Consider the following 17,059-nt stretch of genomic DNA (forward strand, 5'->3'; position numbering starts at 1 on the left):
CTATTTACAGTTGTCTTTTCTCTCTGCTATCACTGTCATCTCTAACAGCTGAGAAAAGACAAAGGACTTAGAAAGCACAGTCATTATTAGATGTCAGAGGAACAAAAATCAAAAAACTTTTTTTTTTTTTACTGGTTTCACTAAACCAAAAGTGAACTGTAGCCAGAATCAATGTTTTTTTATTTAAAAGGAAAATTATTTGTATTTGGCACTACCTGTTTTTAAATGGAATTTTTGAGAATAATTGAAGGCACAGAAAGTCTGCAACACATCTTGACCCAGAGCACAGCAGTTCCCTGCCTAAATCAGATTTATGTAATGTCATGAAAAATTTAACCATAATTACTCAAATTAATTGTGAATGAAATCTGATTTTTCCTCCAGACAAACAGTAATATGGTTTCATCATCTGGGACAGAAAGCTGGAAGATTTTGGACATTTATATTTCTTCATCAGAGAAAAGAACTTACAATAAAGTGTGAAACTCAGTATATTTAAGAATGGGTCTACTGCAATAAAGTATTTACAAAAGTGGACACACAAGGTTATAAATTCAAGCCACATCCTTTCAGTACTTTTGAATTCCAACAAAAATTTTATGGAAAAAGTAGCTCAACTTGAGATACAACTAGATAAAAAAGCCTCACGGAACAGGTTCCAGCAACTCTCCCATTCTTACCAGTGCTGTTGACAGGCTGAGCTTCAAGTGGTTTTGGTACTGGTGTATTTTTGGGTCTGGCTGCAACATGATTAGGAGATGGTGTGCTGTCTCCATTAACAGCTTCTACACAGAATGTATTCTGTATTACAGAGTTGGAAGGTACTTGATTGTCTATCCCATTAGAAATGTCACAAGCAGATCTTGGTAAAAATAAAAGATGATTTTAGGTTACTACAAGCAACATGTTTAACAGTTATGAAACTAAACTAAATGCTACACTAAACCACGCTATAGAAACAAATAAAGAAATGGTGGTAAATTCACAACTGCTTATAGCATGGTGTTTGCAGCCTAGATAATTGTTTTGGTCTCACACTTGACTGTTAAAAAAAGGGCAAGAATAAGTTTTGAGGATTTCAGATACTTAAAACAGGTAAGAGTTTCCATTTTCACTTTCTCTTTTACTTTTAATGAAATACTAGAATTGAATTGAACAGACTGTAGCACCTGCTGCATCTTCTGAACAGCCTTAGGGACCCTTCCAAAGTGCAGCTATGAGCAGGAAAGCTTTTTCTCTCATTAAGCAAGAGGAAGAACTGGTTTTGTTAGGTCATATCACTAAAAATACTCATCACATCAGAAAGCAACAAAAATTCTCCCTTAGTAAAAGGACAGTGAGATGAGTTTCTCTATGCATTGGCAGGATGGGACATTGTGAAAACAAATACAGGCAGCTCGGTGTTTAAAAGGCCACATGGAAATAAAGGCACTTTAAGGGCCTGTAAATGGAAAATGTTGTTCAGTCATACTAGTGCACTGGTTTTTGACCTAAATCTTTCAGAATGCTTAAAGCCATCCACCACTATGGGAAGAAGCAGCATTTCCATGCTACCTTACCCAACTTCAAAGGAGCCCAGTATAAACAGAGAACTGAAGTATTATCCCTTTTCAACTCTGGACTGCAAACTCAATTTACCTCCAAACGACATGCAGAGAAGCTACCTTAAAACTTTTCTTCATCTCCTAATTTTAAAACTGTAAATTAAAACTGCTGGATAGTTGTGTGGAAAACTGCAGTTAATTAAAATATCAACACCAAGAGCAGGATCCCAGTAAGAGAGATTATCTCCAGCAACAATAGCTGAATGAAAACAAATGATTGTTACTACTGTTTAAAAATGGTATGCAGATGTGTTTCAAATCACTTTTAGCAGTCCCAAACCTTTCTCATGAAAAAAAAAGCAGAAGCAATTTTTTATCCTCACTCCCTCATCTTGAGCACCCATTGAGGAAGAGAGACAAACATCCATAAATTCAAAAAAATAATCGAGTCAAGCATACAAGGACAAATATGTTCCTGTCACTCAAATGCATAGTAACGGGATGTTTTTTCACTCCAGTTAGTGTCAATAACTTAAACACAAATGGGTTCACACAAGGTAACTGAACAGACCAGTAACATTAAATTGATCTGAATTGACCTGTTTGTCTTACTAGAGATGAGGACGCAAAAAAAATCTATTCCTACTCCTCTCCAGCCAGTCCTTGAGCAGGTTACAAAAGTAGAGAAGCCAAGAATGAAGCTCTTAACTGGTCTGAATGTCTTTTTCTCGCCATTTCAGGAGGAAACAGGCATTGGCATCAGTGTTACAAATAGTGCTTGTGAAACTCAATACAAGTCTCTTAAGTTCCTGATCATGACCTTAGAAAGGCTGAGGAGGAAGTAATTCATGAATAAGGAAGGCTTTTTTTCTTTTTCCTTCCCTTCAGGTGCTACATCGCAAAAAGATCTATTAATAGAAATAGTTCTTGAGCAGCAAAAGAAAATACATTGAATAAGTACATAAAAATACACTGAGCCACTGTTCCCCTAAATTCTGCTGCAGCATTTTATAGATTTCCAATCAGTTGAACTAAATTATGTAATTATCAAACAAATAACGTTTCTAAAACCGGTGGCAACATAATTTTGACCTCAACAGCTGGAATGTCTCATCTTCAAGACCATTTAAAAAACAAAAACAAAAAAAAAAACACCACCAAAACACAAACAACTGAAACATTTCAACTTAGAAATTTGCTAATACACTTCATATCACATTAAACACAAAAATAAATTCCAACCTGGATGAACTTCTTGCTGAAGCATCTCTGCTTTCATGTACAGCCTCGCCATTTTGCTGAACTTCTACTAAACAGTAAGAAACAAATTCAACAGAAATATTCTATTATATCTGTTTGAAATCTTTATCCAAATATTATCATCTGACTTAATTATTTTAACTTACTGGTTGCTGATGAACTGAGATTTGTAAGAGATTCTTGTTCAACAACCAAACCATCTAGCACAACTGTCAGTTCACCTGTTTGCACCATGCCATTCTTGTTTTCCAAAGAGAGTTTCAACTGTTCTTTCACCTTCTCCACTAAAAATGGAGTTGGGGTGGGATAGGATGAGAAGGAAAAAAGGGGTAAAGGAAAAAATTAAATTCTAAAGAACATTAAAAGAGATCTTTAACACACAAATGTGATACATGCATTTCGTTTTATAAAACTGAACATTAGAGATATTCAAATCAAAGCAGAAATCACTATGGAGCTGTATATACTTACACCTGCTGTGTGCAAATGCACACTTTATTTTAAAAAATAATTGTCCATTTACATAGTATATTCTATAGGTATGCTAAAGAATCCATCTGGATTCAGCACTTTGTTGTTAATGATTTCCCAGGTCTGCCATTTCCATTAAGCTCTTTGGAAATAATGCCCTACTTACATAACATATGATGGCTTGAAGTCAAACAACTTCTGAACTACACATACAAATATTAAAAGTCACTGGGAACCTCATTTTACAACCAGAGCCTATATGCATTTCTCATTAGTACCTTCCAAAACTAATTCTAAAAGACCACTGAAAAAAAGTCTCTTTGAGGAAGAAGTAAATGCAGAGACTGCATAGTCCTTCCTCAATTTTAAAACTATTTTTAGTAAATCCTTACTAGCATTTTCATACATTGTAACTCCAAGGATTAAACAGTAAGAGAGGATGCCTTAGGTAACCAAAAGTTAAATCAGAAACTACTTTCACCAAAAGAAAATTTGAGATAACTGATGGTGCAATAAAATAATTCAATCTGACTGACAAGCAATACACACATTTATACAGAGACATATATAATCCAGAGGTAAAACATGCTGGGGATGCTGTGTAATTCTCTCTAAATCAACTATTACAACAGTTAAAGCTACATGTCATAAATCTAAACACAGTCAGCTAGGAGTTCACATTAATCAGGTTAAAATGGTTAAGACCTTTTAGTATTTGAACTCTCAGATTAAAAGATTAGTTTTTAAAGATATGCCATCATATTCCCCTCCATATGATAGCATTCCAAGTTAAATTTAAATTGGGCACATTTCTGCATTAAACTAACATTTCCATTTTATTTTCCATTCTTAGCATGCATCATAAGTGAACAATAGACATGAAAAGAGGGGAGGCTGACATAACCTATTGCCAGATACCCCCAAGCTATTACTTGAAAGAGCAGATTTAACAGCGTAGTTGGGCAGCAGTTGCACTGCTGTGCTACAGTGGATTTTAAAGGACTTTAAATCTCTGCAGCAAGTACAAAGCTCCTAAATCTACAGGATTACTGATTTAACAGTATGCATTTTTGAAAAAAGTGCTATCTCAAAGAAGAGAAGAAACTAACCTACCCCTGAATTGTTTAATTAACACATTTTTAATTTTTGCAAATGGTGGTTGGTTTAACTTCTGCTATTTTAGCAGGTTAACTTTCTAAACCAGTTCAACTGTTGGCTGTAGTTCAATTGAGCTGGCAAGAAAACTGTGAGGTGTGTGGGCAGCAATTTAATAGTCATGGTGTTTAGCAGAAAAAGTACCTATATTAATTCTAAAATTTCTGCATTTAGAGGACTTCCCGTTCCATATTCATCAGCAAAGAGCCTTCCAAGTGCTGCATTTTAGAACAGGTATTAATAACTCAATGAATGAAGGATACCGATCTGATTATTCTACCAGTGAATGCTTAGATAATCCAGTAAGTGTCTAACTACTGACTTGCCCAAATAAGAAACAGTGCACATAAATTATTTTTGGTGCAATGTACAACAAACTCAGTCAACCATTACCTGAAAAAAATTGTCAAGGTCTTGGATCCTACCTCCCCCAGACCTACATAACATGTTAACCATTTTGTTAGAACTTGTTAAAATATTAACTACTTTTCTGTGGCTAGCATTATTATAATCCAGTTTCTTCTGATATAATTTTCTTATTTAAAAAGAAAATCTTCTGCTTACCTATGAAATTTACTGCTGAATCATTATAATACTGTTAAAGAAGCCCCACTTACTTATTAACTTAAAATTCTGTTTTGCAAGAATCAGAAAAATTTAGCTTTTTTTTGGATGTCCTTTCCCCCACCTCTCTAAACAGTCACCTCAGGTTTATACATATAACTTGTGAGAAAGGTTAAGATTGGTTTAGCTGGAATTCTACTGCCACTCTGGAGTGGAATTTAAAGTGTGGATTTACCATCTTGTACTAAACAAAAAAAAAAAAAATTGAAAAGCAAATTAGATATATTCTATTTAAAATATTTAATATTAGAAGTTACATAGAACAAACAATCTCTTATGTACTAAAAGGAAGATCACGAATTGTTTCAATAATTAATGTTTTCTATTGCTCCCTGGGAAGCTAAATTATGAGGGACAAATATCCAGCCTTTTTATTAGTGACCCCAGGGAAGGAAAACATGAAAAATTACACATCTTTTTAGAAAGTTTAGTTGTTTATCTTTTTTTGGTTACTAAATCCAAAACAGGTCTTCTATCAAATTAGTTACTAGCTTGCTATAAAACATTGTATTTAATCACTTCTGCTTTTACTTAATTTTCAACAGCTACTACTGTTTGTTTCAAAAGCATTATATCCTATTGTTACATCTAAAATGCTCTCAATAGCACAGATATCTCTAGAAGAGACAAGTAAAGATATCAACTGAAAATCAGTTGTAATTACATGTACAGTTAGTAGTCTGGCTTCCAGTTTGATATATAGATTAGTAATAATAATTTTAATTTATTCAAAATATCCTTCATGATGACTTACATTTTCTATTGTGTACTTCCAAAGCTTGTCTCAAGTCTACAGTGGCTCTTCCTAATAAAGCATCTGCTTTTAAAGTGTGATGGCTCCACACTCTAAATTCCAGCGTAGTCTGTGGAGTCACATTCCTGCACATAAAATACATTTTAAAAAAATATAGACAGATTTTTAATAATTCATTCTTGTTATTAGAAGTATTTATATACTCTTGTTGGAATTTTTATACTAATGAAGTGAAATTTTGTATTGCAAGGGGAAATTTTTTACTAAGAACTGTAAACACTATGACATTTACACTTAGGATCAAACTTAAAGCGCATTACAATGATAGAGTTAGGAATTTGAGAAGCATCAGAATAACTTACACTCAATTCAAATCTCATTTATATAAAACATATCTTTATTTTTGAAAGGCTTGTTTCCCTATTCCTCCAGAGTTATAGCTAAAAACTTACTAAATATGGAGAAAAAGGTGGGAAGTAAAATATTTTCTGAAAAGAAAAATATTAAATATTTTTTAAAAAGAAAAAAGCAATGAAGTATCTATTTGCAAGCAAGAAGAACCCACTCAACAGGTATCAGCCTGCCATGAAAGTGTTGATAAACATTTTTTGTGAATCCAGAAATATATATAAAACCACAAGGCATACTCACAGAAATCAGAGGGGAAAAATCAAATGATGAAGCTAAAGTAAAAACTGGAGGGAAGCAGAAAGGTAAAGCACCCAATTGCAGTAATATTATGACAAAATTTGGCACTGATCTCTCCCCTGCTCAAGCTATGCTAGGTCCTGGAGAGTTTTGTAATACAGGGTCTAGTACTGCAAAGGTGCTCTCGGCTGTGAAAAATGGGAGTACAAGTACTTCACTGCAAAAAGTCACATACCCGTCAGTATTGACCTAATACATACAGAAAATAATGTTAGTAATGATAAAATAATTATAAAAACAAGCCCCGCTCTCCCAACAAGAAGACTAGCTCTACAGTCACTTGAATATGTTGGACAGGTGGACCATTTTTGCTGAAACACATGCAAATTTTTATTTTTTTTTTAATAGCCTGCCTTCTAAGGGAGGTATTAGTAAAAGAACAGCTCAACAAAATAAAGGAAAAAAATCCCCAACACCTGCACAACACAAATATATGGCTAACCCATAGAAGTGAGGGGAATTTGGTAAGCCAGAGAGGTCACTTAGCCTCAAATACCATTCCAACAGCCAGAGAAAGAGGGGGCCAGAATACCTTAAAAATACATACAATGTTAAGACCCTAAGAAAACAATACGCGTTATTAAATGGGTCTGCCTTTACTATGCATTGCAATTCACCTCATTTCTACCAGATCACCAAATCCTGCCAAATCAAACCTGCCTCCTCAAGAAAAATTTGAGGAATATACTGACAGCTCTGTACTTTTTCTAGTTCTCAATCCTGGAAATCATCCTCAGGTCCAAGACTACGTTATTCTCTTTTGCAGCATTGCAAAGGGCTAATAAGTTCACTAAACCTGAAATACCAAGAAGTGAGGCACAGGAATCCTACTTGCTTCAGACCAGGTCTAGAGTAAGTAAGTGTTCCTAAACAAAGGGTTTCCCAAAGATGTACCACTCCCTACTCTCCAGCACTGTTCTTGGATTCTAGCATGGTTCCTACTGCTGACAAAGCTGGCTACTGCACACAGACATGTCAGATGCTGTGAAATGTACTGACCCAAGCTCAGTGCCACTTGCTAGGAGTGATGCTGTTCCCAGACTCAAGGCTGAACCAATACAATCCTGCTTGTGAATAAAGCATTCTAACCAAGTGCAAGATTGCCACTTCTTCATGGGGTCCTATTCAGGTACATATACACCCCTAGCATCGTTAAACCAAACTAAACCACAAGAAGATTAAAATGGTCAAATATCAGGGTAAGTTGCAAGGTAACTCTTCAGTTTTTTGTGTGTTTATCCCTTCACTGGGAAATTCAAAGGAAGAAGTGACCTTCCTCATAACTACTACTTATCCAGTTGAGACTTTTTTCCTTCTAAAGTTGAGAATGGTTACAATTAGTAACTCTTTCTAGCAACGTGTGCTAAACACAGTCCTAACAAATATCAAGACTATATCATGTATGGCCACTGTATGCAAGTAACACACTCTGTAAAAAAAAAATTCTCAAAACATTGTAAGGATTCAGAAAAAAAATCATTTGAGATAAATACCAACTTATGTCTACATTTAGACATCAACAGCCAGAGCAAATTATGTAGGCAGCCAAGCTTAGTAAATATTTGCCTGCAATGTCTGTCTAATAAATAGTATCAAACAACCAAAAAAATCTACTTACACTGTCAGCTGCTCATCCCATTTGGGATTTGAAGAATTACTTGATTTTGCTGTTTTCTTAATTTCTCCATCTGCAGTTAATTCTGTGTAGAAAGTTGTTCCAAACCAATTCTTTTTCCGTTTCAGTTTGGCACTAGAAACTAATAAAATAGACTGCTTTATCTATAACAGCATACTGTTGCTGAAAAACAGAAAATGTACTGGCTACACACTGTATTAAATACTTTCATGGCAATGTTTTCCCTCACCTTCCCTACTTCTGCTGAACAGAAAGAAGTCAATGCAAAAATGGTTGATTTTCAGAAGCTACTTTGTCAGATAGTTGAAACCAAGTGTCACATGCTCTTTTCCCCAAATACTGGCAAGGACTGGGTGTAGAGACAGCACAATGATTTTAGGGATAAACACTGGAAATAATGTAGGTTATTTTCTCATTGCTCTCCCTATTCTTCCCCTTAACTGGAAAATGCCTAAGTATGATACATCTGATGATGCATCTGAGGGATTATCAGCTTGTTTTCTTAGTTATATATTGTTATGAAAGTCAATGCAGTTCACGCCAATTTCCAAATGTCCCTGTATAGCAAAGCCTGTATATAGAGCTTCATTTCTTTACCTGTATTACTGCTTGGTTGAATTTGTGGGTTTACACAGCAGTTCGTTAAAATTAAGAAACCTACTCTTAGATTTCCCCTATTTAAACAGCACTGTGGAGAAACTCAAAGGTTTCAGGTAAATATTCAAAAATTAAGGAACACCACTGACCAAAGAAGCTATTTGCACCTCCATATCACTGGTGGGCTCTGTGTGCTCCTGAAGGTAAATCTATTCTTCCTCTTCCATGCCCAGCTGAGGAAGTGACTATAAAAACCAACAGCAGCCTAACTGCCAAGATTTTAAATTCTATTTCAGTCAGACGGTGTCTTGAAAAGACCACAAGAATGGACTCTCAACTATATTTACCTGGCTGTGCCTTCTCTCTAATTCCTCCCTTCCTTCAGTGTGATTCTTGTTCCCTCTACTTGTAAACTAAAACAAGGCTGAGTATTTTCAGGCATTTGAAAATAATTCTTCCTTGTTCCTTTCCCTTATGGCACTTGCTAACTCAATGTGGAAGTTTACTAAACTGAAAGGGAGACATATTTCTGGACTGCAGTATTCTGAAACATATACTTTAGTCATTTAAAACTTAGTGGGATGCAACAATCCAAGATTCTAAAGGCACCAGCCATGGACTTTTACTTGGTTTCAAATAAAAGGTGCAAACTTAACTCCCTCACATTTGGAAAGCCCTGCCTTAATAATGCATTACAGGTCATAAAAGGGAACTGCAGCCCTGTGATGAAAGCTGGAATGCAGAAAACTAAAATTGTAATTCCACACACAAGTCATATTGTTTCATATGAAATCATGATATATTTTTAAGCTTTGACAACCTCTAATTCTTCCACAATTTGCTTTCCAAAGAAGATGCAACAGTTATTAAAACACAGGTATTTAGTAATGATATTCAAGCTTCCTTTTAATTTCCCCTCTTTTATCTATGTTTCAAGTTAGTAAGTTTAGAGTCCCCAAACATAAAAGAAGACCATTATCATCTTTTGATTAGGACATCTTCCTAACAAACTATGAATAAGTAATAATACCAGCCAGACTTTCAAAAGAGCTAACAAGACAAGATCTCACCAAGTATATCTGAACAAATACTGATGGCAAAGCATGCCTACAACATGCTGTTATCTGTCCAAACTCAATCAAGTCACCACTCCATATGAAGTCCTTGTTTGCAAAATGAGTCTATGATATTTGCTGCCTTTATAAAAGTGCTTTTTAAGTATAGTTCTTCAAATACAAGTCTAGCTTCTACAGCAGCATAAACAAAACTGCACATAAATATGCAGTGTAGGTCAGCAATGCTATAGTCCCACACTTGTCTCCCACTACTTTCCCTATGACACTGCCAATGGCATTCACTCCTGTGATCTTGCAATGAAGGCTAGGTTTAGAGAATTAAACCTTCAGAAAACTAATCAGAAATGTTGTAAAGACTTCTTCCAATTTGAGCCCTGACCCAGATTTCTTGGAGTCAAAAGAAGTCCCAGTACCAGAAAAATACAAGACTATTTACATAAGGAGCAGCTCAGCACAGGATAAAAAATTACCATTTCTGTATATATAAATCTGAAATTAAGGGTCATTTGTGTAAGTCAGTTTACAGTTATATATATACATTCAAACTACAGGTGGCTCCATCTCTGCTGTTAGTTATTGCCAGTTTTGATGATTCATCACATTATTGAGTAATGTGCTCCCTTACATAAGGTTAACCATTTTTGCAGTTCCTCTCTTATCTAATTCCATAAAATATCCATCTGAGGGAGTCATCAACAATGTATTTTTTTTCTCAGATAACCTGGCCATGTTTGGATCATCCAGCAAGATGCACATTTCTTTAGATGCAGCCTTTATTATGACATGGTATCTTACTCATGCTTTTCCCAAATTTTGTTCAGGATAGCCTTAATATATTCTTGGCCATGCATCCATTTCTACTTCAGCATTCCCAGATTTATCAAAATCCCTGGAAAGTTCAAGCTAGTTATCAATGGTAAAATAATACTTACACATGTAAGTACAAACATATATATTTATGGTAAGTGTATTTATGTACAGTATCTTAGATATCTATGTGCTGGTAACATTTTAATTTTTAACTGCCGTAACATTGTCTCAATTAGCTACCAAACTTTTTTACTTAGATGAACTTTGCTTATCTTCAGACTACAAGTCTCAGTTCTGCTCTGATATCCCACAGAGAGAGAAACTAAGACTGGCAAAAATTGTCACGTATTTGACCGGTTCTTGTCCATCAGAAGCAAAATGCATAATCTACTTGGCCTGTTCAACATCTATTGAAAAAGTGTTCCCAACACAACCAGAAATTTCTAGGACCATTTGTAGCCTACTGTGTTTCCCTGCCGTCCCTGGGATGGCTGATTTCTGCCTCAAACTATGAAAAAAAGTAAACAGGCATGAGAGACAATACAGTAAATTGTAACTGGATAGAAGGAAAAACATTCAAAGTGACATTCCTTACCACAAGGAAAGCTGGTAATCCACAATCTTTGAGATACTGAAAATTCAACTGGACAACATAATGAACAACCTGATCCAACTTCAAAGGTAGCCCTGCCTTCATCAGAAGAGTGTACTAGGGAATCACCAAAGGTCCCTTCCAACCTATTCCATAGGTTCCAAATTACTCCATATGTCTGTTTGGACAAGCTATGGCCCGAAGGATATTATATTCAACAAATATTTACCTGGTATGTAATGAAAGAACTTAATCTTTTGAAGGGCTAGAAAATTTTGTGATGTCCTCCAGCTCTCCACCTTCACTATAACATTGCACCCATTTTCAGCTTGGAGTTCACTACAACCACCTATCTTTTTCCAAGAATTTCAGTAATACGTGTTCCCTCATCAGAATGCATGTCATCAACCACTCGTTTCCAAGCAAAATTTCCTGTAATTGCCTGTACTGTTGTACAGAATACCTTTGGGTTTTTTTGAAGATTTATTAAACCCTGTCATGCAACTCACTGTATAATCTCTATTTAGCATCAAATCATTTACATATATTATAGTCATATTATTAACTGCAACATTCATATCATTAATTAAATACTAACTAATTCATTTTTACACTCACAGCATTGCTTTTGTAGAACACATGTGTTTTCCTGTAAAAATCTCTATGATATGAATCACTGCTTACTTGTTACTTGCATCTGTAATCTTCCATTACGGTTGTGACTTGTATCAGATCTTGGTGAGGCTGTGGCCATGTCAGAGGTTTAGGCTTCAGCCTAAAAAAACAAACAGATAGCTTATTAAAAACTACTTATCTCTGCACATTAGCTACAGCTATTAAATAAAATGTTCAACTAATCAAGAAGTTACCAAATATTATTTAGGTACAGCAGAACACATTATTTCATAATAGCAGTTAAAAAAAGCAATCACTTTGGAAATTTGTCCCACGTTACACCTCTAAGGATGCCAAGACATTTCAGTAACATATATATTTACATAGTTTAGAACAACTGTGTAAGGCAAGAATAGAAATTCAGCTGTGATGTATCAATAATTCTCTCTCTAGAAGACATACTTATGGTGTGATTTCATATAAGCTGACCACAAACAACTTCAAATTAGCAAAATGTTTGAAATATTTACATGTTTGAAAATTATGATGTCACCAGAACAATTCACTCAAGCAGCAATGACAGCAATTCAGACAAATGTTTGCATCCTATCCCTAGATTTGCCACCAGCTTTCTGCCCCACTGTTGTCCACCCACAAATCACTTCCCGCATCTATTCAGACAGGAAGCACTTCACAAGGACACCCCACCTCACCACTCAGCATCTAAACCTGAGTGTGTCAGATCCCAGCTGGGGCATCCCAGCACATACCCGTGCACACAGCATCACTCCTGTCCTCCTGAACTACTACACCTGAAACATCTAGAAGCAAAAAATTCTGTTTCTATCAGACAACAACTTTTCACAAGAAAAGAATATATAGGTGAAAAATAGACTTTCCCTGATCTGGATGAACTTCCACATATTTGTTTCTGGGAACACAATTGCTTCCAGAAACAATATGGGAAGAGCTGTCACCAAACCTTATTAATCATGTACCTCTATAATTACATTCCCCCAATATGTGTGCATTTATAAATTAAATATATGTACCACTTTACTAATACACTCCATAAATATTACAACATGTAAAACCAGAAATTAAAAAGGGTGAGATGAAGATGAAATAAGCAGTATGCTTAAAGAAGATTTAATGATAAAAAGTCCTTTTGCTCTTATAAAAAAAAAAAACAACAAAAAAACCCACACAAACCACAAACTTTTTTTTTTTTTTTTTGTGAGAGGCATGTAATTGAATATGCTTCAGCATTTCTTAAAATGTTGACCTAACACTTCGTAATAGTGATTTGAAGGTCTAGTTTTAAATTCAGTTTATTGGCTGTCATAGCTGGAAAACACTATTTACAAAGATATGTACATCCAAATCAAAGTGCATCACTTTCAAAATCATGACTCTCATTTTTCACCTCCATCCACTAATTATGCAAAGGTTTTTCTTGAAATCTGGCCAGTAAATTTCCATCTTCCCTGATATCAATCACACGTTATTGCAAACCAATGGAAGGTGATGCATTTTTGTACGTTTATCAAATTTTCAGATTCTGGAAGTCTTAACTGGGAGGACTTTTAAGCAGATAAGGAAATTCTGCTTCCAAGTTTATGTGTACAAATATGGAAGGTTTTACAGATGACACATCTTTTCTGGCAACAAAAATAACACAAGGAAACATTTCAAAACATCCAGTTTCAAAATGCTTTCTCCATAGCATCAGTTTATTTCAAAAAGCAATAGGTTTCTTGCTTGTTAAAATACCATCTTCATCTTCAAGGGAAGGTGTTTTAAGTGTCTTTATCTTTTTGAAAATAACTGACAGTCAACATACTGTTGACTGTTATCACCAAACAGGTCAGGAAATTCTTAACACTTATCTTTTTGTGAGATAAAACATGTAATTAATCTTCAAGTTTTACAACTCTTCTAAGCAGTTTGCCATGATAACTGCATGCTCTGCACAGTACACAAGACCTTCCTGGACACACCCAGTATCATTACAGATTATTTTAAATACTCTACTATTTAAAGGTTTTGTTATCATACAATGAACCACAATGATGACATCCTGCAGCATTTTGAGCACTTATGGTTCCAACTTCCTTGTTGCTTGCCTATGCATGATGAAATTAATAAATTCTGCAAGGGGTGCTGAACTTGCAACTTTAGCCAGAAACTTTTTTTTTTACTTCAGTCAAATCAGCCACTACATCTGCGGTTAATTTTGTACAGTTTTTCCATTAAAAAAAGATAAAATGTTGTTATTAAAGAAGATGCTGCTTAGAATTTATGCTTAAGAATGTCTCTTCCCCCATACATCTTTCCCTAGTGACTTAGTTCTTTGTGAATTTCATTACGGATACAGAATTTAGCGATTACCCTAAGCTGAACCACACCACAAACACCTATACTTTCATCCAACTATCTGTACAGCAAGCCTCCCCCACTGTGTAATTTTTTCTAATATTTGTTTCTTCAGAACTTTGGCAGTGTTTTCCAGACATCTTTCAACAGTATCTGCTGACAAAAGAATGTCTTTTAGTTTGTCACCACATTGTTTGCCACATCTTATTTCAGACATTTATACTACCGCAGGAAGATGATATGTTTTCCCAACAGTGTCTGTGTCTTCTGCTACTGAGAAATCTCGAAAGATTCTAATGATTTATCATAAAATTTAGTGAAATCTTGTAAAGTCTTGGATTGAGCATAGCATGACTTTAACATCACTGAAAAGAACTGCAGATGTTTGTCTCCGTGCTCTGGATGCTTAGATTTTAAATGCCTTGCTAATGGTGATGGCTTCATACTATCATTAGCTGATACCTCAAGAAACAACGTTCACCATTTCCAATAGCGGATGTACATCCGTATTTGAAATACCATTCTTGATAAACCAAATTGTTCTGGCTGACTTCTTGTCAAATCTAATTGCCAGTGGTTTTATCTCATAATACATCTGATCAAGACCTCATGCTAGAATAGAAGAAGCGTCAGTCCTGCCATGTTCTCATTATTCACATTACCAGTATTATCTTCAATCCATGGTCTATTTGCAGGATTTTTTATTAAGCCACTTGCCCATTTTGTGAGGGTTTGTTTAGTAAAAACTAAATATTATAATCCACAAATCGTCCTAACTGGGCACAAGCAAACTGCATCCATTACAATACACTGGAAGTGAATTAACAAATGAAGGTACTGTGACCCCATCATACTGTGGAATACCAAATCTGTCTTCAGGACACCTCATGAACCAAATGTGACACAGAAGCATCTGACATACAGACCTACAGAGGGTGGAGTATCAATATGTATACTATATAAAGCTTAAGTTCTTTCTTATTTTTCAGGTAAAATATAAGTCCTAGATTTTCTTCCCACATTTCACTGGATGGTGTTCTACACCTGACTTTGGAGGCCATTGATATGGAAAACGTCATAAAAGCAACACATTCAACCAATTCTGAGGCAAATAAATTCAAATTCTTTACAAGAAACCAAGTTCTGTAATCTAATTCTAAGCACACATTAGAAAAGTAGTCCAGGCATACTTCTGTAATTGACAAATTATAATTATTTCTTTCCTCCAACTGTTTAACCTGCATAGGTCTAAAATGCTAGGGGGATTTAGGTTTTTATTTGGTAGGTTGGATGAGTTTTGTGCTTTTTTTATCTTTACATCAAGGATGCAAAAAGAAAAATACATACAGAAATAAATAAATAGTGTCAGAATCCTCAGGTAGACAGTTCACTGTATAATCTCCTCAGACTTCATGTGTTGATTTATCTGCAAGTAATACCTGCAAGTAATACCTGCAAGTAATACCACCTGCCCAAACCTGAGTTTCTGGTTCTGCTAGCTATTAAGCTGCTAACTGCATTTGAAAAACATGTTTGCCTATCTTCTGATAACAGGGAAGTGAGAAGTCACTACACTTAGCTTTGCATCTTTCCTCTTGAAGGAAAAAATTGAGCACAGTGCTTGGGAAAAATTATTGCACTGTGAGGGAGACTTCAACAGCTGATGGAGATGAAACAAAGTTAGGCTTGGGTTGGCTGAGGGGCTGTAACTGCATGACAGCAACCCACAACAGTCCCCTGATGTTCTGTTCCGACCCTGTTGAATTAACATCCTTCTATAACAGAAATCTATTTTAAATTCTTGCCAATATGGTACACTTAGGTGCATTTACACAGATTACAGTTCCACATTTTCAGGATATTATAAACAAAATACTGACGCGCACATCAAACACATTTTTAGAAAAATACATTAAAATATATGGAAATTTTTAAAAAAGCATTTTAAAATTTAAAAATAAACACAAGTTTTTACCAGCAACACATAAAGTTTTTTATCACAGCTTATATTGAAAAGGGCTTTACTGAACAGAGCAAATTAGTTCAACTGACTGATTCTGTTTTCATCATGTTCCAAAGATTCTAACAGTTTTCATCATGTTCCAAAGATTCCAACAGCTGCAGCCCACTTATCCTTTCTTATGTGATTAGAAATCAAGATTTGGTTAGGAATTAAGGAGAAAGAAAACATTAAATTTATTTAAGGCTTCAGTCATCAGTTATTTTCATCACTAACTATCCAAACTCATCTACCGACATTTTTTAATGAACAGGTTATTGCCTAATCTGCTCAGATGCAGGTTGGTTCTTTCAGGAAACAGCCTGCTCACATGACATTTGTCATTTTCATTCAAGATCCAAAAAGCTACTCTAAATGTTAATATTTAAACAAACCAAACTAAAGAGTCTTCACTGCCTGATGCATACTGGGTCATACTCACTTCCAGTCAAACATGTTTTTATTCCAGGTAAACAAAGCCTTCAGGAGGAAAAGTCAGCCAAACTCAGTTGTACAAGATGAACAATTTTATCTATAGCATCGAATGCCTCTTAGTCCCTAAAGGTTGGTCTGAACATATGACAAATGCTGCTGCACAGTTGAAAAAGAGAAGCATAATCCAAAACTTGGCCCTTCAACCTTTGACAGGAAAATTACTGATGCAGACATGGCAGGGTGATGGCAGAGGTGAGGTGAGGTGAGACACTGGACAAGAATTCTATCACAGGAACTGTTCGCAGTGCTGACAAAAACAGTATTATTGACATTTTGTAAGGTACTAGTACAGATTGTCACACTCAAGAAAAAGACATGAAAAGCTCTCCTGGGATAATAAACCATGA

At 35.3% G+C, this 17,059-nt stretch overlaps 1 protein-coding gene across 6 annotated transcripts in view; it reads right to left on the reverse strand.

The window, feature by feature from the left end:
* The window catches only part of WWP1 (WW domain containing E3 ubiquitin protein ligase 1), a 57,522-nt gene that overhangs the window by 22,820 nt on the left and 17,643 nt on the right, over window positions 1-17,059 (reverse strand). For 3 of the 6 annotated variants that reach the window (XR_015285183.1, XM_086883466.1, XM_086883476.1), the window contains exons 2-7: window positions 11,912-12,002; window positions 8,135-8,273; window positions 5,809-5,933; window positions 2,951-3,088; window positions 2,787-2,853; window positions 681-862 (exon numbers count right to left, since the gene is read on the reverse strand). Coding sequence is in view for 5 of the 6 variants with exons in the window: in XM_086883466.1 (XP_086739592.1) it covers window positions 681-862; window positions 2,787-2,853; window positions 2,951-3,088; window positions 5,809-5,933; window positions 8,135-8,273; window positions 11,912-11,981 (721 nt within the window). In the remaining variant the exon portion in view is untranslated. The remainder of the gene's footprint in view (window positions 1-680; window positions 863-2,786; window positions 2,854-2,950; window positions 3,089-5,808; window positions 5,934-8,134; window positions 8,274-11,911; window positions 12,003-17,059) is intronic. The other 3 variants (XM_086883484.1, XM_086883493.1, XM_086883500.1) reach the window with 3 other exon arrangements.

Source organism: Cyanistes caeruleus, chromosome 1, assembly GCF_971803275.1.
Source record: "Cyanistes caeruleus chromosome 1, bCyaCae1.hap1.1, whole genome shotgun sequence".
NCBI lineage: Eukaryota > Metazoa > Chordata > Aves > Passeriformes > Paridae > Cyanistes > Cyanistes caeruleus.